The 22,584-nt window shown below is 44.5% G+C and overlaps 1 protein-coding gene across 1 annotated transcript in view; it reads left to right on the forward strand.

Annotated features, from left to right (window-relative positions):
- The window catches only part of VPS41 (VPS41 subunit of HOPS complex), a 358,461-nt gene that overhangs the window by 204,305 nt on the left and 131,572 nt on the right, over positions 1-22,584 (forward strand). The window contains exons 10-15 of the mRNA XM_075315114.1: positions 4,661-4,727; positions 7,421-7,518; positions 14,227-14,356; positions 15,406-15,521; positions 20,550-20,606; positions 20,803-20,864. Coding sequence (XP_075171229.1) covers positions 4,661-4,727; positions 7,421-7,518; positions 14,227-14,356; positions 15,406-15,521; positions 20,550-20,606; positions 20,803-20,864 — 530 coding nt within the window. The remainder of the gene's footprint in view (positions 1-4,660; positions 4,728-7,420; positions 7,519-14,226; positions 14,357-15,405; positions 15,522-20,549; positions 20,607-20,802; positions 20,865-22,584) is intronic.

Below are 22,584 nucleotides of genomic sequence, written 5' to 3' on the forward strand. Positions count from 1 at the left end.
ATAAACTACTGACAATGTCTCAGAATTTCCAAGCGATACATTTTGTATTTATTTTCTGAAAATTAGAAATGGTCAAAATATCAAAACAATGCATCGCTTTCAGACATCAAATAATGCAAAGAAAACAAGTTCATAATCATTTAGAAACAACAATATAATGTTTTAACTCAGAAATCAATATTTTGTGGAGTAACCATGATTTTTAATCACAGCTTTCATGCATCTTGGCATGCTTTCCACCAGTCTGTCACACTGCTTTTGGGTGACCTTATGCCACTCCTGATGCAAAATGTAAGCAGTTCTTCTTTGTTTGATTGCTTGTGACTATCCATCTTGCTCTTGATTACATTCCACAGGTTTCCAGTGGGGTTCAGGTCTGGAGATACTTGTAAAGAATACTGTCTTGTGTATTCATTCCGAATAGCATGTACAGTGCAAGTCAAAGAGGAATACTCGCAATGTAACGAGTAACCCGAATGCAGTTCTATTCGTGCAAGTAGCGAATAGTGCAGAATTCCAGTTACTCATTACATTGCGAGTATTCCCCATTGATATGCATTGGACACACTATTCGGAATGAATACGCGAGTATTAGACAGTACTCGTTACGAATCCGAGTATTTCGAAACTCACTCATCATTAGAAATTGCATCATCCAGCTCATAGTTAGCAGTGTTTCAGCTGCATCAAGTGAGTGCCATGACAGTTGGAAGAATAATAAATTAAGTCCATCCATTCAAACACCAAGAGGTGGATGTCCAGGCAAAATATCGGAGTCAACAAGTCGACTCATCACAAGGTGTATCCGTTCTGGCGCAACAAACACAGCAGTGGAAATTACTCATCTGCTTTGTAATGAGATCACAGATGTCTATGAAAGCAATGTGTGATGCACTTTACAGAGGCCTGGAATGGCAGCCCCAAAAAAGGTGAATAAGCCGGAACTTCAATATCATCAAAAGAAGCATTGACTTAAGTTTGCAAGAATGTCCGAAAAGTGGACAGTAGAAGATTGAAAACAGGTGATTTGTAGCGATGAGATGAAAGTCAATAGACTAGACTCTGATGGGTGCAAATGGGTCTGGAAGAAACAAGGGAAAAAAGGGGGCTAATGGATCGAGAAATTGAAGAAACTGTCAAGATCAGTGGAGGAAGCCTTATGATATGGGGTTGTTTCACAGCCAAAGGCGATGTATACTTGATGGATTGATGGTGCTCTAAATGTTGAGATATATGTGAGTATCCTACAAGACAAGCTACTTCGTACAGTTGGGTACTATGGGTATGAAAAGGATGACATACTGTTTCAGTAATTGAATGACCTGAAACATATGTTGAGATTGGAGAAGAAATGATTCAATGACAATGAGGTATAGATGCTGGATTGGCCCCCACAGTCCCCAGACTTCCACCCAATCCACTTGTGGGTAGAGATGAAGAAAAAGATGTGTCAACCACTATGCATCAACATTGGGAATGTTGAAAAGAGACCTGGGATCAGATTTCGGAGAATACATGCTTGAATCTTATCAAAGTATGCCCAGAAGGGGTCAGGCAGTGTTAAAAGCTAAAGCTGGATTTACAAAATAATAAAAATAATTTTGATTTTTTTTTTTTCCTATTTTTTTTCACCACTTCATTGCAATTTGAATTTTATTTCTTGTTTTCAAGTATATCATTTAGTAAAATGAATGCTGTCATTCAAAAGTCAGCCAAGATAAAGCAAGCTCTCATACAACTTATCAATGAAAACAATTTTTAAGTTATAGCGCTTGGTAAAAGAAGAAAGGGTAAAAAAATTGCCCGGTCACGAAGTGATTAAGAATACAGTACTAAATTTTAAAGCTATAAAGATTAAAAGAAAAACAAAAAGATGCTTTTCAAGGGTGGGGAGTCACATTAATGTCTTATTTTTAGAATTGATCGAATCTGCCAAAATCCAGGACCGGCGGATCTCTGCTGGATTGAAAAAAAAGTCCTGATCCGCTCTGAATTCTGGTGCCCATTTAAGTCTATGGGGACCAGGATCCGGAGATTAAAAACGATTGTGGAGGGGATAGGGGGGTAGGAGCGTGCACGGTGTACTCACCCGAAGCTGTGTCATGGCAGCAAACTCCTTCCGGGTCACGCTTTTCTCTTCCGGAGCCGACAATTCAATAGTCATTGTTTTGCCCACCCACCGGTGCTTGTAATTGGTTGCAGTTAGATGCCCCCCACCCTGAGTGGCAGCGTGTCAGCTGACTGCGACCAATCACAGGCGGCAGGACAGCCGGTGGGCGGGGAAAGCAGTGCAAGTTTGTCTGTGGGTCAGTATGGTGAACGTGCATGTCTTCCAGAAAAACATGCACACTCCTGTCAGAAGTGTGCGGAAGTGCCGGTGATGCGATGTCAGACTCATGCGATTTTGGCATGACATCACCTGTCACAACCTGCCGCGCTCTGAACATGAGCGTTCATGTACCTAGAAACACATGCATGCTCCTGTCAGAAGTGTGCGCGGCTGTGCTGCAATGTCAGACTCGCGGGAGTCCCTCACAAGTGTGACTCCGGCCTAACAGAAACTGCGTGCGGCTTTTGTTTTTTCATTATTATTATTTAAATAAATAATAAAAAAAAACGATGTGCGGTCCCCCCTAATTTTGATCCCCAGCCATGATAATGCCGGCTGGGGGTTGGTATTCTTAGCCCGCAGCCGCCCGGTATTGCCGCATCTATTAATGTGGCAATCCCTGTGCCATACCGGCTCTTCCCGTTAGCCTGGAGCGGTGCCAATCTGGGTAATAAGGGGTTAAGTTAAGGTTAATAGCAGCGCACAGCTGCTACTAAACCCTAGATTATTGATGGCACAGGCGTCTATGAGTTACCTGCATCACACTAACCTGTAAGTGAATGTAAATAAACACAGACACAAAGAAAAATCCTTTATTTGGAATAAAGTACAAAACACACACCCTCCTTCACCTCTTTATTAACCCCCAACACCCTGCAGGTCTGGCATAATCCACACGAAGTCCCACGCCGCTTCAGCTCTGCTCCATAGTACAGCCAGCGGCCATAGAGCATAACCGCAGGCTGTGCAGACAATGACTGAGCCGTGATGACTGGATGGCAGGCAGATACTGTCACAGGCTGGGCTGTCTGCCTACAACCAATCACAGATGAGAGGACGGCCGGTGGGAGGGGAAAACACCAAAAGCTGTGTGTATACGATGCACAGTACAGGAAGTGAATGCGTGACCCAGAAGCAGTGTACCGCCATGACATTGAGTCTCGGTAAGTATGAAACGCTAATTTATTTCTGTTTTTCTTTATTTTTCAATTATTTGCCCCAGTGCCGGATCCAGATCGTGCACCCGGAATCCCGGATCCGGGTCCGGCACCCGGGCATCTTTGAAGTTGCGTGGATCCATACTTTTACAGTCCGGATCCACTTAGCCCTACTTATTTTCCATTCATCTTGATTGCTAAATCCATAACTCTGCTAGTTTCCTTGTACTGTGCGCTGTGGGGAACCTATCATCAGGATTTGATACCCATAACAAATGGCACATGTGTCAATTTTGTAAAATGAATCAACTATATCTGCCATAAAATAAAAAAAGCAATAGACGTGATGCCAATATGAACAGTGTGTTACAGAGTGAGCACTCCAGCAGGTTATACATAGTGCATTGGTGTAGGCCAAACACTCGTTTGGTTGACGGCTATCTTCCCTGACTTCCCGCTTTGTATTGCGGAGCATAATTGTGTCCTCAGTAGGAAACGGGAAATAATCCGGTCCAAGGAAATTCTGGCTTCTACTTATCTCACCCCAAAGAATAAAAGGATCAGGCAGTTGAAATCTGACGTGTCTTTAGAAGAAAGTCAGGAGCCCTCCTTACACATTCGATTGTCGGCCTTAAATTGGTGTTCAGGTGCTGTGGAGTACACGTCAATTTAATTTTTATTTCATAAATCAATAAAACACATGAAAATAAGAAATGTAATAATATATCTTGTCAGAGAAATCTGCTTCTTTCTGCTCCTGGACTGATCATTTGTTCTCACTTCAGTGGTAAAATCCCACTTCAATGAAGATAGATTTTCCCAATACTGAGACAAGAAATTATGAATTCTATGGAGAGGTAGGAGCTAGAGGCAGACACAGACATTCTACTGCAAGTTCTCCTGAAATGACAGTTGGTGCACAATGAATTCTATAGAGAGGGGGAGCTAAAGGCAGGCAAAGATATTCTACTGCAAGTTCTCCTGAAATGACGGTGCACAATGAATTCTATGGAGGAGGAGGAGGAGCTAGAGGCAGACACGGACATTCTGTTGCATGTTCTCCTGAAATGACAGTTGGTGCATAATGAATTTTATGGAAAGGGAGGAGCTAAAGGCAGGTAAAGACATTCTGCTGTAAGTTCTCCTGAAATGACCGTTGGTGCACAATGAGTTCTATGGAGAGTGAGGAGCTAGAGGCAGACACAGACATTCTGCTGCAAGTTCTCCTGAAATGACAGTTACACTTTTAGGGCAGACAGCAGAATTTTATTTCCTCCATAAATCTGTTAAACTTCATCACTGACTAAAGTCAACCAGTCTCCATTGGATAGATATGGCCACATAGTGTTCCTGGCATGTACAGACTTGCAAATATCTTTCTTTGTTGTTGCAGATCTGTTCTGTGAAGGAGCGACATGCCAGTGAAGTACGGGATTTGCCCAACCGTTATGTTGAGATAGGTAAGGTTATGGTGTTATGTTTTGTTATGTAGTAATATCTGGGTATGTATTAATCTGCAACATCAGCGGAGCACGATACCACTAAACTTGGATTGACTCCGCTATATACAGCTTTACTTAGTCTCATTTCAAATCTGCATCACAGTCATTTTTTTCTTCAGGACAAGGAAGGAGACCACCACCCAAACAAAGAACCATGGTTAAATAGACTGAAATCTTGTACCAGTCATGTGTATGCAAATCTAGGTCAGGGGATGTTTCAGTCTCTAGATATTAAAGTGAATCTCTCAACAGAGTTTGAGATGTAATCTAAGGAGAGCATGCTGTAAGGGTTGACACACAGATTTCAGGGAAGTGTTTCTTATCAAGGTCTGAGCTGTTAGCCCCAGGACCTAATCATTGCTGGACTTCATTGCCTTGTGCCTCTGTAGTCCTTTCTGTGATTATGCTAAGCAGCCGCTCCTCCCCTCTAGTGTGGAGGTTGAGTGGCTGTGACATCAGCATCTTGCACCTTGGCTGCAGCCATCTTTATGAGGAAGGCTCACCACATTCTGTGTGTGCGCATATCATTTGTCTTGGCTCCTTTTTGGTGTTTTTTTTGATATGGTTCTTTGTGGTTTTTTTAACTAATTCAGTGTAGGGACTCGCAAGTGTGAGAATCCTTGACGAACGGATTGCGATCTTACATATTTTGGGCCAAAATATAAACTAATATCTCACTATTTGAGGTATGGCACATTTTATCCATTTTTGCAGGATGTGTGTGGACCTTCTGAATTCAGGTGGTTAAATGGTGAGCCTGTCATGTGTTATGTACTCATAGTGCTAACTGACCCGCCTGGACCTGGTGTTGTGCGTCATTTATAGGCCATTATTCAGACACTGTGCGTCTCGTGTATCCGTGCGAGATGCACCTATATAGTGCTGTTTAGCCCGCCTGACCTGGGTTTTCTGGCGTCATTTATAGGTTACAGTTCAGACAGTGTGCATTTCACTCATTATATGATAAGCTCCCAGTGCAAGCCTTATTAGTGTGCATGTCTTATGCTAAGCAGCCGCCCCTCCCCTCTAGTGTGGAGGTTGAGTGGCTGTGACATCAGCATCTTGCACCTTGGCTGCAGCCATCTTTATGAGGAAGGCTCACCACATTCTGTGTGTGCACATATCATTTGTCTTGGCTCCTTTTGGTGAGTTTTTTTGATATAGTTCTATGTGGTTTTTCCTTTCTGTGATTAGCAGATTATGGTCTATGGACATTTTACATACAAAGCTTGGTGTGGGTCGTGGCAGGTTTCTGAGCTCTACTACATGGCTAAATATAATTACTCTGATTGTGTCAGAACGGCTGCACCCAGTAAACTAAGTGATACATCGCTGGAATCAGGATCTCTTTGCCTACACCATGCTGCTCTCAGAGAAGGCAGTAGATTTTCTTTAACAAGCACTTTTTCAGTCAGTGACTAAGTACAGATGCTAGAAAATTGCATGCATTTTCCTAATACATTTAAGAAGTCCTCCCATTATTTTTTTCCTTAAACCTGTATAAATGAGTATGTAATGTGTGTGTTAATATGCTCGCCTACCTCTGTCTTCTCCAGTATCCAGTGCCGTTCTTCTCCTCCTCTCAGTGACATCGCTACTCCTCAGACTCTCAGAATCACTCTATGCTTGAGCTGGAAGTCTCTCTTACAACGTAAGTCTATGAAACCCGATTCTGATGCTCCATAGACTTACATTGTAAAAGCCACTTCTGGGTCACACAGAGCGCAATGTGATCCGGAAAGACTGAATAGTGCTGATGTCACTGAAAAGAGAACCAGAGCGGCGCTGGATACTCGCCATGACGGGGGTAGGTGAGTACATTAACACACACACTGCAGTACATATACACAGATTTAGGGGAAAGAAAAGTCAATGGGACTGCTATTTTCTATTTTCCACAATCCTCTGTGTGGCTGTGAGACAATTGGCTGAAGCAGAACCCGATCCACCACTGCTCTGTCTGCAATGGCAGATTTATATGACACTAAGCCCAGACTCCTTTTAGTAGTTTTCCAACTTAAAAATATAAGAGATTAGTGGAATATGGGTCACTTTTTGGTACAGAAGATTGCAGAAAATCCTGTGGTGTGGGCTGTAATTGACAGCTGGGCTCCTGGTGTTTGGGCTGGGTTTAGAGGTAACTGACACCTTAGAGCGCCACAGTCAGTACTGACCTCAGCATCTAAGTGGTTTGATAGTGTAAAGGGGCCCTCTCGCATGTGTTGCTGTTCTTGGTGGAGTTTTGATAGAATACTTTGTCTGATGTAGATATAGGAGAGCTAAACTTCTAGGCTTGGGTTTTGATTCTTGGCATTGCGCTGTCCGGTGTAAACAGGACCCATGCTCCAGTGAACAATGACAGCATATGTGCGCTGGGCGATCTATTACAGATAGCTCAGTGTACATCTAAAGCCGTGGGGGGAGAGGGTGTAAACTGGCTGTTAAACAACCGCTAGTCGCAAACATTTTTTGGTGGTCAGTTAATGCTGCATATCACTGTGTTTGTCTGCAAAATTTCACTAAAGTTTCCATATAGCCGCTAAACCTTGCAGCTTCTATCTAATCATGCTTAAACTGAACGCTCTACAACTTGGGCTTGTTTTCTCACCTTCATTATGTATCTTGATGAATTTTTTTATTCTCTTTTTCAGTTTCACAGTTTGATACTGAATTCTTCATTAGTGGGATAGCGCCTCTCTGTGACCAGTTTGTGATGCTTTTCTTTGTGAAGGAGACATCTGATAATGCGGTAATTATCCCCTCTAACATACTTCACACTCTTAAGATCCCTCTACACATTAGATAGCTGTCGGCCTAAGGGTCCCGTTACACGTAGCGACATTCCAGCGATCCCAACAATGATACGACCTGGTCAGGATTGCTGGTACGTCGCTACATGGTTGCTAGTGAGCTGTCAAACAAGCAGATCTAAGTAACGACGCAGCAACGATACGGCGATGCTCGGCGGTCATTGGGACCCTGTCACACAGCAGCTATTTTGACGGACGTTGAAAAGACAAAGCAAAAATAGCGATGCATGCTGCCCAGCAGGACACCAACGATCAAAAAATGAACCAGGACGTTCAGGTATGATCAGCGGGGGGCCGGTCGCTGCTATGTGTCACACGTAGTGAGGTCTTTGTTGCGTCACAAACCTGTGACGTTTCAGTGATCTCGCTAACGACATTGCTATGTGTGACGGGGGCTTAAAGTCATTCTTTTGTTGATTTGGTGATAAGCTTAGGGACATTATTAGGCTGAAAGGGCTATATTCCTCTTCATATTCAGCTTTTTAACAGAGACCTGAAGTTTTTGTTACAATATTGACCATTTGTAACAGTTTAGATTGCCCTCCACTTTCACTAAATCCCCAGTTCGAGCTGCTGGAAAAAAAAACAAAGTATAATGCTTCCTCCACATACTACAATGTTCAGAAGTAGAGTTGAGCAGGAAGGCGATAATCCGGGGCCGGCGGGTCGTTAACAGACTTAAAAATAAGTCCGATCCGCTCCGGAATCCGGTGCCTATATAAGTCAATGGGGACCGGAATCCGGAGGGTTAAAACGTTTGTGGAGGGGATAGGGGGCTGGGAACGAGCGCGGCATACTCACCGAGGCGCTGTCATGGCGACACACTCCTTCTGGGTCACGCTGTTACCTTCCGGAGCCGACAATTCAATATTCATGGTTTTCCCCGCCCACCGGCGTGTGTTGGTTGCAGATAGACACGCCCCTATCCTGAGTGGCAGCGTGTCAGCTAACTGCAACCAATCACAGGCGCCAGGACGGCCGGTGGGCGGGGAAAGCAGTGCACTGTCGGTCACGGTGGTAAACACACTCGGCAGCACAGTTATAGCGCTCGGCTGCAGCCCCAGCTGTCGCGGTGTATCTGTGCTGTTTATCCAGTGCCCGGAGTCACACGTGCGAGGCTGCTGGGTGCTGTCAGAGCCCCTCGCACCTGTGATTCCGGTGAAAGTAAAAAAAAAAAAACAAAAAAAAAAACAAAACGACGTGCGGTCCCCCTAATCTTCATATCCAGCCAAGATAACGCCGGCCGGGGGCTGGTATATCCTCAGCCCGCAGCCGTCCGGTATGTCGCATCTGTTAGATGCGACATACCGGTGTGCGATACCGGCTCTTCCTGCTGGCGTGATGCGGTGCCAGTAGGGGTAATAGCAGGGGTTTGCAGGGGCACACGGCTGCTGCTAAACCCTAGGTTTGTGATGGTACAGGCGTCTGTCAGATACCTGCATCACACAAACCTGTAAGTGACAGTAAATAAACACAGAAAAATCCTTTATTTGGAATAAAATACAAACATTCCTCCTTCACCTCTTTATTACCCCCAAACACCCTGCAGCTCCGACGTAATCCACACGACGTCCCACGCCGCTTCAGCTCTGCTACATCTGAATATCACAGAGAGCGTCACTAGCGACCGCTCTCTGTGAGCTCCAGAGAATGAATGAGCTGCGCATTGAGCGGTGACGTCACTCAGGTTATTTGGGGTCACAGCTGGAGATTCCCACGGTCCTTCATCTGCAATCGCAGGTAACCTGACCTCAGGTGGAGGTCACTGAGTTCACAGACCTGAATCTCCTAGCAGAAAAAGCGCATTTTTTTGGCTAAGAGATGCAGATTTTGTGCTGAAATTTTTATACCATATTCCTGCATCCAATCTAGACCTCCTGGCAAAAAATCGTGGTGTTTTGACGCAATTTTTATGCCGCGGTTTTTGCCGCAGTTTTTGCCGCGGTTATTTTTCCGAGATTTTTGCCGCGGTTTTTTGCCAGAAGGTGCACATTTGGTGCTGAAATCGCCTGCAGCAGCTTTCAGCGCCAAATTTCCACCTGTGGCACATTTTTTTTAAATTTTTTTTTACTTTTGGGGGCCAAGGGATGCAAATTTGATGCTGGGATTTTTACACCATATTCTGCTGTCTGAACATGAGCATACATATACCTAGAACACATGCACGCTCCTGTGAGAAGCGTGCAGCAGTGCCGGTGATGCGCTGTCAGACTCGTGCGGGTCTGACATCACCCGGCACAGCCTGCTGCTGTCTGAACATGAGTGTGCATGTACCTAAAAACACATGCACGCTCCTGTCAGAAGTGTGCAGCTGTTCTGCGATGTCAGACTTGCAAGGGTTGCTCACAACTGTGACTGCGACGTAGAAAAAAACCGCTTGCTTTTTTTAAAATATATATAATAAAAAAAAACGACGTGCGGTCCCCCTAATCTTCACATCCAGCCAAGATAACGCCGGCCAGGGGCTGGTATATCCTCAGCCCGCAGTCGTCCGGTATGTCGCATCTGTTAGATGCGACATACCGGTGCGATACCGGCTCTTCCCGCTGGCGGTGCCAGTCGGGGTAATAGCAGGGGTTAGCAGGGGCACATAGCTGCTGGTAAACCCTAGGTTTGTGTGATGGCACAGGCGTCTATCAGATACCTGCATCACACAAACCTGTAAGTGACAGTAAATAAACACAGACACAGAAAAATCCTTTATTTGAAATAAAATACAAAATACTCCTCCTTCACCACTTTATTAACCCCCAAACACCCTGCAGTTCCGACGTAATCCACAGGAGAAGTCCCACGCCGCTTCAGCTCTGCTACATGTTAGAGCGAGCAGCCATAGAGCACGACCGCCCGCTCTGAGTGCAGCGTAGTACTGACCGCGAAAAGCGATGACTGCACGGCAGACACTGTCACAGGCTGGGGGGGGCAGGTCAGCCAGGAACCAATCACAGCTGAGAGGATGGCCGGTGGGCGGGGAAAACACGGAAAGCTGTGTGACCGCACAGGAAGTGAAAGCACGACCCGGAAGCAAGTGTGCCGCCATGACAGAGTCTGGTAAGTAGGAAACGCTTTTTATTTATTGTTTTTTTTATTTTTCATTTTTTATTAAATGCCGGTTCCGGATCGTGCAGCCGGAATCCCGGGCCCGGGAATAGTGCTGAAACCGCGCGGATCCCGACATTTACAGCCCGGGCCCGCTCAGCCCTATGCAGAAGTTAATTTTTTCTTAACAGCAACACCACACATGGCAGCCACAACATGTGCCCGGGTAGGGCTGAGGTGCAGCTAGACGCCTCTGCATGGACATGGCCAGTGCACATCACAAGTGCCTGAAAAGAAGCTCATAGCAGTTTCCAGGACTTTAAATGGGTGATACACTACCTGGACAGCCTCTGATTAAATGAAGTAGTTAGCGTTGTAGAAGAAAAATAAGAGATACTACATTCTGCACTGGGTCTATTCCAGCAATGGCTCTTTCAGGGTCCATGTCACGTTGTTATGCCCCATGAGCCCTGCAGCCAGTCAGCAGACACTTTTGGGCTACTAACCTCCCTCAGATGAACTTTGGACATGCGGAGAAGTGAAAGTGCAGGAGCCCAATGGTGGCTGCTGATTGGCTGCAGGGCTCACGGGGCATAACAATGTCTCATGAGCCATAGAAAACCTGGCACCGGCAGCACTGAAATGACGTTGGGGAGGGAGGTGACTATTTGTTATTTTTACAAGATGGACTACTCTTTTATATTGATTGCCTATCCATAGGAGAGGAAAAAACTTGGCAAGACAAACTTTATTAAAAAATAATAACCTTTATTAAATACACTTCAGGTATAAATAATCCCAGCAATACAGACACAAGGTTAAAATTGGTGGGTGGGTGAGCGACTTCAGGAAGCCAGCAAACACCTGACATGTTCCACAAATACTAGTCCTGACGAAGGTGTGTGGGTGAGCTTACTATCACTAAGCATTTCTCCTCTTTATTTGTGACTTTTTATGGGATGTACTGATATTGATATTTATCTAACTCCTGTATGATTATATGTGGTAATTAATACTGTTTTATATACAAGATGCATAGACAATGTGTGAACTATGCCGTTTTGTTATTGGGGTTCCTATTCGCTCACCCACCAATCTTGACCTTGTGTCTGTATTGCTCGGATTATTTATACCTCTAGTTTTTATAAAGTATATTTAATAAAGGTTATCTTTTAGTAAACCTTGTCCTGACACATTTTCTCTTCTTGGTTTACTTTGGGTTTGTTTGTTTTTTTTAAATTTTTTATTTAACCACAAAACATGGACATAGAAGAGCCAAAAAAACGTATCACTATAGCAGTACAATTAGTAAACGAGGTTACCTACAACATAAAAAATAGAAAGCGCTGAGGTGTTAAAGGTGTGGTTCACCCATATTTTTTATTGTCTAGTTCGATATTATATTGAGAAACAATGTTTCTCTCAAATACCTTATGTTGGCAATAGTGCCTATGAGAGGTGCTATTGCAGACCGCTGTTCCCCACTCCAGTGACGTCACGTCAAGTTCCGCACACGTCACATCCCTGCGGCCGGCTGCAGTCTTCCTGACTCACTGAGCTGTGGGCGGTGTTTCACCGCTTGTCACAGCGCAGTGCGTCTCCTGCTTGCAGCGTTCTGCTGTGAGGGAGCAGATGGGCTGTGACAAGTGGTGAAACACCGCCCACAGCTCAGTGAGTCAGGAAGACTGCAGCCGGCCGCAGGGATGTGACGTGTGCGGAACTTGACGTGACGTCACTGGAGTGGGGAACAGCGGTCTGCAATAGCGCCTCTCACACGCACTATTAACATAAGGTATTTGAGAGAAACATTGTTTCTCAATATAATATCGAACTAGACAATAAAAAAATATGGGTGAACCACCCCTTTAAACAATGCTTGTTGGAATATTTAAAGATTTTTTTAGAGGGAGAAATTAAAAAGAGATACAGAAGAAAAGGGGAAGAGAATAAGAGAGGGCCAGAAGATAGAGAGATATAAACTTACCCAGGCATAGGGAGGGCAAAGGAAAAGAGGAAGGGAAAGGTTCACACGGAAAATATAAAAGCGCAGACTAACACAAAACAGGAGTCAATCCAAAATGGGTATCAATAGGGACCCATTGTACAGTCCGAGGTTATCCAATTACCGAGTTTGCTGGAGTATTTAAACTCAATCCAGTAATACCAAGTTTTGTAAAAGATATTAGATCTGTTGTGGAGAGAGGCTGTCAGGTCCTCCATGTACATCAAGTCATTCACTCTGTTCGCCCACTTAGCCAGACTTGGAGGTACAGAGGACCTCCATGTCAGAGGGATACAGGCCTTTGCCGCCATTACCAAGAATCTCAATATAGACTTTTTATAAGATTGAGGTGAGGACTCGGAGAGTTGGAGGAGAAAACGTTCAAGCCCCAAGGTCTGTTTAGTCCCTGTCACCAACTGGATCCCGCTCCTCACTCCATCCCAAAACTGCTGCAATGTCGGACACGATCTAAAAATATGCTGAAAATCTCCCTCACCAACACCGTATCTCCAACATTTGGGGTCCACAGAAGGATACATCTTATGAAGTTTAGTCGGAACCCTATATCATCTAGTAGACACTTATAATTCGCTTCCTGAACTTTAGAGCTGATAGATGTCTTATGGGCAATGGAAAGGACCTTATCCCTCTGTTCTGATGAAAGGGTAACCCAAGGTCTCTTTCCCAGAGTAACAGATAACCGGGAAGTGGAAGATCCGTGGCATTGACTAAAGTAGAATGTGTTCTAGCGAGAGAATGTCTATGTGATCCCCCTTCTAAAGATAGCTTTTCAAAACCCGTAAGTGGTCTGGAAAATAGCCTGTATGAGTTACTTGATTTGTACAGTGCCTTTTTAGGACATTTACACACATTGGGATTACGATATTCGGTTGCTTATCCATAGGAAAAGTCATGATCATATACCATGACGAAGTACGATGCCGTGTCAGAAATGCATTGGTTTGTGTCTTGATGGCATATGCAGTTCATTCTGAAACGGCTGGAGACCTTTGTTATAAATTATACTGCAGCTCAATCTCATTCACGTCACTACCATTCAGGCCGCTGCTATGTTGTTTGTTCACTGTGTCACTTGCTTTGTGCCCTCTTTCCTCTAATGATTGGTGGAGGTGCTGAGAGCTATACTGCCACCAATGTGACAGATGACCCCGACAACCCCTTTAAGGATTGGCCATCACTGTTAGACCTTGGAAAGACTCTACCTTATTGAGCAATGTAACAAGTTCCCTGGTGGACAACTATTGTAATAAATGAGTCCTCTGTGAGGACTCTACTAGAGAAAAAAAGGAAAAAATGCGGGCGCAGGTCACCACCACCTGATGAAGGCTATTTGTCTGATATTGTAGTCGAAACACGTTGTGTTTTTCATGTGTACATACAAACTTTTTTTAATATATTTTTGAATCTAATAAAACCCTGAAGAAATAAGGATTTGGTACTAATTCTGATTCTGGGAGTGCCTGGCTAAAGAATCTGGATTACTCTACATGAGGCTGGTGGATAACTATTGTATTCTTTTAAACAATTGCCATATCTTGAACCATGACTTTATTTTTGATACAAGACCTTCTTGTTCTATTTCCAGAGTAAAGAGCTGTGTGCCCGGCCTCGCCTGGATATTATTCAGCCTCAGTCAGACTCCTGTGAAGAGGTTTCCTCGGATGCTATAACAGTCAGGGGCTTTCGAGAGAACGAGTGTCGGGATTATCGTTTGGGTAAGAAGTCAGTTGGGGTGTGCATGAATACTTGTATTCTTACCTGGAAAAGGCTTCATTGCGATTTTCAGTAAGACCCCATAGATAACTGATCTCCCTAAGGAGTGGCAGTGATCCCAAAGCTGTATCAAGGGCCTCCCATTCAGCCAGCCAAACCCTGCCGTGTACTGATAAAGGCATACGCCTCGCAACAGTGGTCTGTAGATGTACAGTAGGTGTCCGGCTTGGCTGTTACCCATAGGCAGGTTGCACGGCTCAATAAAAGGTCTGATGTTGACCTGTTCTTTCCATAGAGCATTGTCTCTGATTCTCATACACAGTTGGAGAGCCAGCCTATTTCTTGTGCACATTTTCCTCTCTGACTTGTTCTCCTTTGGTTATATTGTCCATTTCCATCTGCATTTATTTGGGGCTAAAAATCATTTTTGCATTTGGGTTTCATTTAAAGTTGTCACCTTTTATTGCCTCTGTTTTGCGCTGTCTGTTGCTGGCCGCAGAATGAGTTCACTGACAATCCATCAGTGATCTCATCAGAATGAATGAGGGGAGAGTTATTTACTCTTTTATCCTTTTCTGTGCTCCTCTCTGTTGATTTATGACCATAGAAGTTGAACTTGCAGCAAAACAGAAAGCATGTAACAGTCAAAAAGTGTAATATTTTAATGAAACCCAATTGCAAAAATTTTTTTTAGTTCAAAATGCATTAAATAAAGTAAAACAAGGTTATAAGAGCCTAGAATATGGAATCCATTGTGCTCCTGTAGGGCGGCCTCACACCTCCCCCTATCTGCGCCCCTCACCTATGATTACTGGCCGCTTTGTATCTACATGGATACATACCAGGGTTTTTCACTTTAAGTCTTCCAATGTTTGGCTTTCCTTTTGTTTACGCCTGAGTTCCGCAAACACTCTCATATATAGTGTTTCCTATAAAATTGCTGTATGATAAATGTTGGTTTGACCCCATTGAGGCCAAGGACTGATGTGAGTGAAGGCATTGTACATAAGTAAGTCGGTCACTAATGCTCTTCTGTTCTCCATTTATTTAGAGTATGCTGAAGGGGAATCATTATTTTACATAATCAGTCCAAGAGATGTTGTTGTGGCCAAAGAGCGTGACCAGGATGACCACATCGACTGGCTACTGGGGCGAAAGAAATATGAGGTACAGTATATCAAAGGGGAATCTATCACCAAAACTTTGCTCCCCCATCTTAGAGCAGCATGACGTAGAGGTAGAGACCCTGATTCCAGCAATGTATCCCTAACTGGGCTGCTTTCTGCAGTTTTGATACAAATCTGTTTTCTCTGCTGCAGAGCTCTGCAAAACCCTGCCCACATCACTGATTGGCAGATTTCTGTATACAGTGTGCATAGCCAGAATGTTGCCTATCATTGTTGGGACAGGGTTATAAAGAGCTCTTGAATATATAGGACTACATGGCAGTAGATTTACTAGTCCTAATGATAATGTCCTTCTGATAAAACAGTCATTTTTTCAAAGCAGCTCAGTAAGTGACACACTGCTGAAATCAAGGTCTCTGTCTCCACATTATGCTGCTCTTAGATGGGGTGGCAGTTTCCCTTTAATGTTTATTGCCTATTCTGGTAACTTAGCCTGTTATACACTGATGGAGCCTTCTATATGCAAAATATACACTTTTTGTAGTTCTAATTTCAAGGTGTTTTCCTGGGATAAAAAAGACAATTATAAAAAAAAAATTGCAATATAATGACAATTCTATAAAATAATTTCCAAGCTTATTATTAATTGCTGAATCAATGTTTAGCTATAATATGGTCATAAATCATCTCTGTGGGATCAGGAGCAGAGCCATAACAGGCCCTGGTGTCAGGCCAGCTCACTGATGGATTCATTGTGAATCCTATGTAGCACTCAGAGGCTGGTCAGGAAAAACTGTCCTACATTCACGGACAAGATTCCCCCTGAGCTCTCTGTAGCCTTTTATTTAAAGTCTTCTCACTTTGAGTCTTTAGTTTTGCATATTAGCACATCTCTATAATAGCAGGTAACAAAATAACTGTATTAACCCCTTACCTCAATTTTTCAATTATGGCCAATGTCACTTTATGTGGTAATAACCCAGGAATACGTCTACTTGTGCCAGTGATTTTGAGAAGTGTTTTTGTTTTTTTTTTGCTCGTGACACTTTGTACTTCATGATAGTGGCAAATTATTTAGATCAATAACATTTGTGTTCATTTCTAAAAAAAATACCAGAAATTTGGCAAAAATGTAGAAAAATTAGTCATTTTCAAACTTTCAATTTGTATACCCTGATAACAGATAATCATACTGTACACGACATACAGTGACATGTAAAAGTTTTGGCACCCCTGTTCAAAATTATTATTATTGTGAATAGTGATGGGCGGACTTGCAGATAACTGGAGCCAGCAGGTGTAACTGGGTAAAAAAAAAAAAACTCTGTGGGGACCAGAATTCAGCAATTAAAAATGGTGGTAGAAGAGATAGGGGGATAGGAGCAAGCGGGCTGTACTTACCAAGGCTCAGATGCTGTAACTGCTCCCACAGCAGCTCATTCCCTTACAGGGATGACCACTTAAAGGGGTGGTTCGCCCATATTTTTTATTTTCTAGATCGATATTATATTACAAGGTTTCTCTCAAATACCTTATGTGTGCAATAGTGCCTGTGAGAGGCACTATTGCAGACCACTGTTCCCCATGCCTGACCCCGGCCTCCGTGACCTCGTGGATCCGGTGACGTCACGTCAAGTTCCTGACACCGCGGCCGGCCGCAGTGTCCGTGAGTGATGGGCTGTGGGCGGTGTTTCACCGCTCGTCACAGCCAGTCAGCTCCCTCCTCCCTCACAGCAAAGCACTGCAAGCAGGAGACACGCTGAGCTGTGATGACTGGTGAAACACCGCCCACAGCCCAGTGACTATGGAAGACTGGGGCCGGCCGCGGTGTCCGTGAGTGATGGGCTGTGGGCGATGTATCACCGCTCGTCACAGCCCATCAGCTCCCTCCTCCCTCACAGCAGAACACTGCAAGCAGGATACACACCGGTCTGTGACAAGCGATGAAACACCGCCCACAGCCCATTGAGTCAGAAAGACTGGGGTCGATGAGACGTGAGCAGGAACTTGATGTGACGTCACCGGATCCCCGAGGTCACGGAGCCTGGGGTCAGGCATGGGGAACAGCGGTCTGCAATAGCGCCACTCACAGGCACTATTGCCAATATAACGTATTTGAGAGAAACATTGTTTCTCAATATAATATCAATCTAGAAAATAAAAAATATGGGTGAACCACCCCTTTAACTTGAGCATATGCTCTGCTTTCCCCGCCCACCGGCATCTGTGATTGGTTGCAGTCAGAAGTGCCCCAACCATGAGTGACAGCATGTCTGGCTGCTTTCAATCACAGACGCTATGTCCGTCTATATCATACAGTAAAAATAAATGAATAAATAAAACAATTGGTGTTGGGTCCCCCCATATTGTGTTACCAGCACAGATAAATCATATATCTACAGGCTGCAGCCCCCAGTCATGTGCTTATCTTGGCTATGTATCAAAATAAGAGGAACCACATGCGGCTTTTTTTTTTCCCTCAATTACTTAAAGAATTTTTAAAAAACTGGCGTGCGGTCCTCCCAATTTTGATACTCAGCCATGATAAAGACTGACCGCTGGGGGCTGGGGAGACCCATCTTTATTGCCCCCCAGCCTAAAAATAGCAGCCTGGAGCCGCCCGGGATTGTCGCATCCATTAGACAAGCCCGGCGCTTTACCCAGCTCTTCCCAATTGTCCTGGTGCGGTGGCAATCGGACTAATGAGGGAATAAGGGCAGCTCATAGCTGCCACTAAGCCCTAGCTTTTTAATGGGAGGCATCTATGAGACCCCCTCATTACTAATCTGTAAGTGAAAGTAAACATAAACACCGAAAAAATCCTTTATTTGAAATAAAAGACAAAAGAACACCCTCTTTCACCACTTTATTAACACCCAAAACAACCCTGCAGATCCAACGTAATCCGCACGAGATCCCACAATGATTTCGGCTTTGCTACATCTGAAGCTCACAACGAGCGCTATATGACAATGACCACCCGCTGTGAGCTGCAGGCAGACACTGAGTGAGTTTGGCGAAAAGTAGTAAATTCTTTAGATGTGACGGGGTGTAGACAATGCTTGTGATGAGTGGGATATTCAGAGCATGTAGATTGATGAATACTCCATAGCTTTGTGTCATCCCATGTGACCCGCAGAGCAGTGGATCATGATAGAAAGCACTTCTGCTATAGTACTGATTTTGGATCTATGTGTTGTGCTTCTCTAGTCAATGTAAACAAAGGTTGCATTTTCAACTGAGATTTATTATACAATAGTGAACCTGTCGCCTCCAAAACTGCTATTTACCTGCAAGTGTAGTGGTAACCTACAGATAAAAAGCATTTAAGTTATGTCTGGATGGCTTACTATAGTAGTGGCTACAGGGAGAAAATGTAAGTTTTATTCCCCCTGCAGTTACACTCTTCTAGATACTGGGGCATTGCAGGGAGCTGTTACAGTCACTACTCACTACACAGTGAGCACGTTGCAATTACTCCTCAACAGTTTGATTGACAGCCTGCTCTGCACACACATGCTGCACACACACATGCTGCATACCAGGCTGTCAATCAATGTGCTGTGGAGCTCAGCATGCTCACTGTGTAGTGTGCAATCATAGCTACTTGCAGCGGCCTGGTGACTAGAATCGAGTGGGCGCATGGAAGCTAAAATGTCATTTCCCACCTGTAGCAGCTCTTCCAGTGAGCTGGCTAAACAGCATTTAAATGCTATTTACCTTCAGATTAACATTATATCAGCACGTAAGTTGTACTTTTGGACCAGGCAGGTTCCCTTTAAAGGGAATTGTAACTGGTGCATTATTCATAGGAGCATGGCAGCTGTTAATAGACTTCCATGGATGGGCTGGAGCAAGCCACTCTGTTTAATAGATTCCAGGTGTTGCCCTAGCCTTCACCTTTCAACCACTGTATAGGGCTCTTGACTTTCACAAGGACCCCTGAGCTGGGGGCCATGGAGTCAGCTGCTGACTGGTGAAGCGATCTACCTACAAGATGGATTTTCACATGGTGTTGATGCCAAGAGGTTACGTCATTTACAAAATCAGAAAGTAAATGGCTGGTCAATATACACGTAGATACAATATACACATTACGGAAATTAGAGATCAGAAAATGGAAGATACAAATTTGCGCAACTGAAGCAAGCTCAGAGTGACCGGGTCTAGTGGGACTAAATGACTGGCATTCCTACCCTTGGCTCCCAATGGAGAATTAATTAATTACCAGCTTATTGTAGTAAAATACTGGTGAATAGAAAAGGGACAACTAGTCTCAGCAATCTTAAAGCTAAACTGTCACGTGCAGCATCATCCAGCTGCAACTGCAATGTTAGTACGGCATTACTTGGCGACCAGGGCAGAGGTTGCAGCACTATGTTCACACGGATGTGACAGGAATCTGTTAGAAGCATGAACTCTCCTAAGACATCTACATGGACATGCAGGTCATAGAAAGTTGAATAAAGTTTTATTTTGGTATCTTCAATGAGATGTCTTATTTCAGAGAAATCTATGTTTATCTTCTATTTAAAGGAGCTTTTCAGATCTGTGGGCCAGACATAGATCTCATTAGGAATGTGTCTCCAGAGCTCATTTTAAATGAAATGGGGCGTTACCAGTGTGAGACATGTAATGACTGATAGTCTGATCTCACTGCAGGACTGTGTGTGATTACAACTAGCACAGTACAGCAGAGCTGGATTTTGTCTCATTACAAATATATCTGAAATATCAATTAATGTTTTTTCCCAATTTTCTATGACCTGCATCCTAATGTAAATGACAGATTCCCTTGAACACTTTTATATCTGTATTTTTACCTAAATAATCTCCATCTCTCGTATTCAGCAGCCAAATGTATAAGTAAACCAAAGCCAATCTTCCTGAATATGATATGCACTGCTGTAAAATCATGTTACTAGATAGTAAACCGCTACTTGCATATTCCCCAATGATCCCAACAATTAAGGTAATTTACGGTGCTTATCCACACACTGTATTTCGTAATATATTAATTTGTTATTGTTTTTTAATGATTTTTTTCCCTTTGATGTCTCCATTTAAGGAAGCTCTTATGGCTGCGGAAATTAGTCAGAAGAACATTAAGAGACACGAGGTTTTGGTGAGTTTCCCAGACTTTGATTTTTGCTAATTACTTTTTATTACTAAGCTGTAAATTCGGATATCATGGGTAGTATAAAAGTGTAGAAAACATTGATATAATGCGTGCACTAATTAAAAGCTGCCTCGCTGTAACAACTCAATGGTTAATGGTGCGGAAATGCTCTTCTCTTAATATTTATAATTTTTTTTTTTAGGATATTGGCTTATCTTATATAACGCATCTCGTGGAAAAGAGGGACTACGAGATGGCTGCCAGGTAATTCAGTGCTTATAGATTTATTTACTGATGGCTTGCCAGTTCTAGATTATCCTTGTGTGGAAGTTGTGGAAATCATCATTTCTATGAGAACTGATTCTTTAAAGGAGATAGCCACTGAAATGGGTATTCATATTTCACACTCTTAGGGCATGTCCATATGATATGCCATAAATGTCATATCCATGCTGCCACCTCTCCATTCCCTGCCTTCTTGCGGTGGGAGATAGGGCCCCTGTAATGTCAGATCCATGCTGCCACCTGCCTGTTCTCTGCGGTGGGAGATCGGGCCCTGTAATGTCAGATCCATGCTGCCACCTCTCCGTTCTCTGCAATGGGAGATAGGGCCCTGTAATGTCAGATCCATGCTGCCACCTCTCCGTTCTCTGCGGTGGGAGATTGGGCCCTGTAATGTCAGATCCATGCTGCCACCTCTCCGTTCCCTGAGGTGAGAGATAGGGCCCTGTAATGTCAGATCCCTGCTGCCACCTCTCCGTTCCCTGAGGTGGGAGATAGGGCCCTGTAATGTCAGATCCATGCTGCCACCTCTCCGTTCCCTGAGGTGAGAGATAGGGCCCTGTAATGTCAGATCCATGCTGCCACCTCTCTGTTCTCTGCGGTGAGAGATAGGGCCCTGTAATGTCAGATGCATGCTGCCACCTCTCCGTTCTCTGTGGTGGGAGATTGGGCCCTGTAATGTCAGATCCATGCTGCCACCTCTCCGTTCCCTGCGGTGGGAGATAGGGCCCTGTTATGTCAGATCCATGCTGCCACCTCTCCGTTCTCTGCGGTGAGAGATAGGGCCCTGTAATGTCAGATCCATGCTGCCTCCTCTCCGTTCCCTGAGGTGGGAGATAGGGCCCTGTAATGTCAGATCCATGCTGCCTCCTCTCCGTTCCCTGAGGTGGGAGATAGGGCCCTGTAATGTCAGATCCATGCTGCCACCTCTCCGTTCCCTGAGGTGGGAGATAGGGCCCTGTAATGTCAGATCCATGCTGCCTCCTCTCCGTTCGCTGAGGTGGGAGATAGGGCCCTGTAATGTCAGATCCATGCTGCCTCCTCTCCGTTCGCTGAGGTGGGAGATAGGGCCCTGTTATGTCAGATCCATGCTGCCACCTCTCCGTTCTCTGCGGTGGTAGATAGGGCCCTGTAATGTCAGATCCATGCTGCCACTTCTCCGTTCTCTGCGGTGAGAGATAGGGCCCTGTAATGTCAGATCCATGCTGCCTCCTCTCTGTTCCCTGAGGTGGTAGATAGGGCCCTGTAATGTCAGATCCATGCTGCCACCTCTCCGTTCTCTGCGGTGGGAGATAGGGCCCTGTAATGTCATATCCATGCTGCCTCCTCTCCGTTCTCTGAGGTGAGAGATAGGGCCCTGTAATGTCAGATCCATGCTGCCACCTCTCCGTTCTCTGCGGTGGGAGATAGGGCCCTGTAATGTCAGATCCATGCTGCCACCTCTCTGTTCCCTGAGGTGGGAGATAGGGCCCTGTAATGTCAGATCCATGCTGCCTCCTCTCCGTTCCCTGAGGTGGTAGATAGGGCCCTGTAATGTCAGATCCATGCTGCCACCTCTCTGTTCCCTGAGGTGGGAGATAGGGCCCTGTAATGTCAGATCCATGCTGCCTCCTCTCTGTTCCCTGAGGTGGGAGATAGGCCCTGTAATGTCAGATCCATGCTGCCTCCTCTCCGTTCTCTGCGGTGGGAGATAGGGCCCTGT

This window comes from Anomaloglossus baeobatrachus, chromosome 6, assembly GCF_048569485.1.
Source record: "Anomaloglossus baeobatrachus isolate aAnoBae1 chromosome 6, aAnoBae1.hap1, whole genome shotgun sequence".
NCBI lineage: Eukaryota > Metazoa > Chordata > Amphibia > Anura > Aromobatidae > Anomaloglossus > Anomaloglossus baeobatrachus.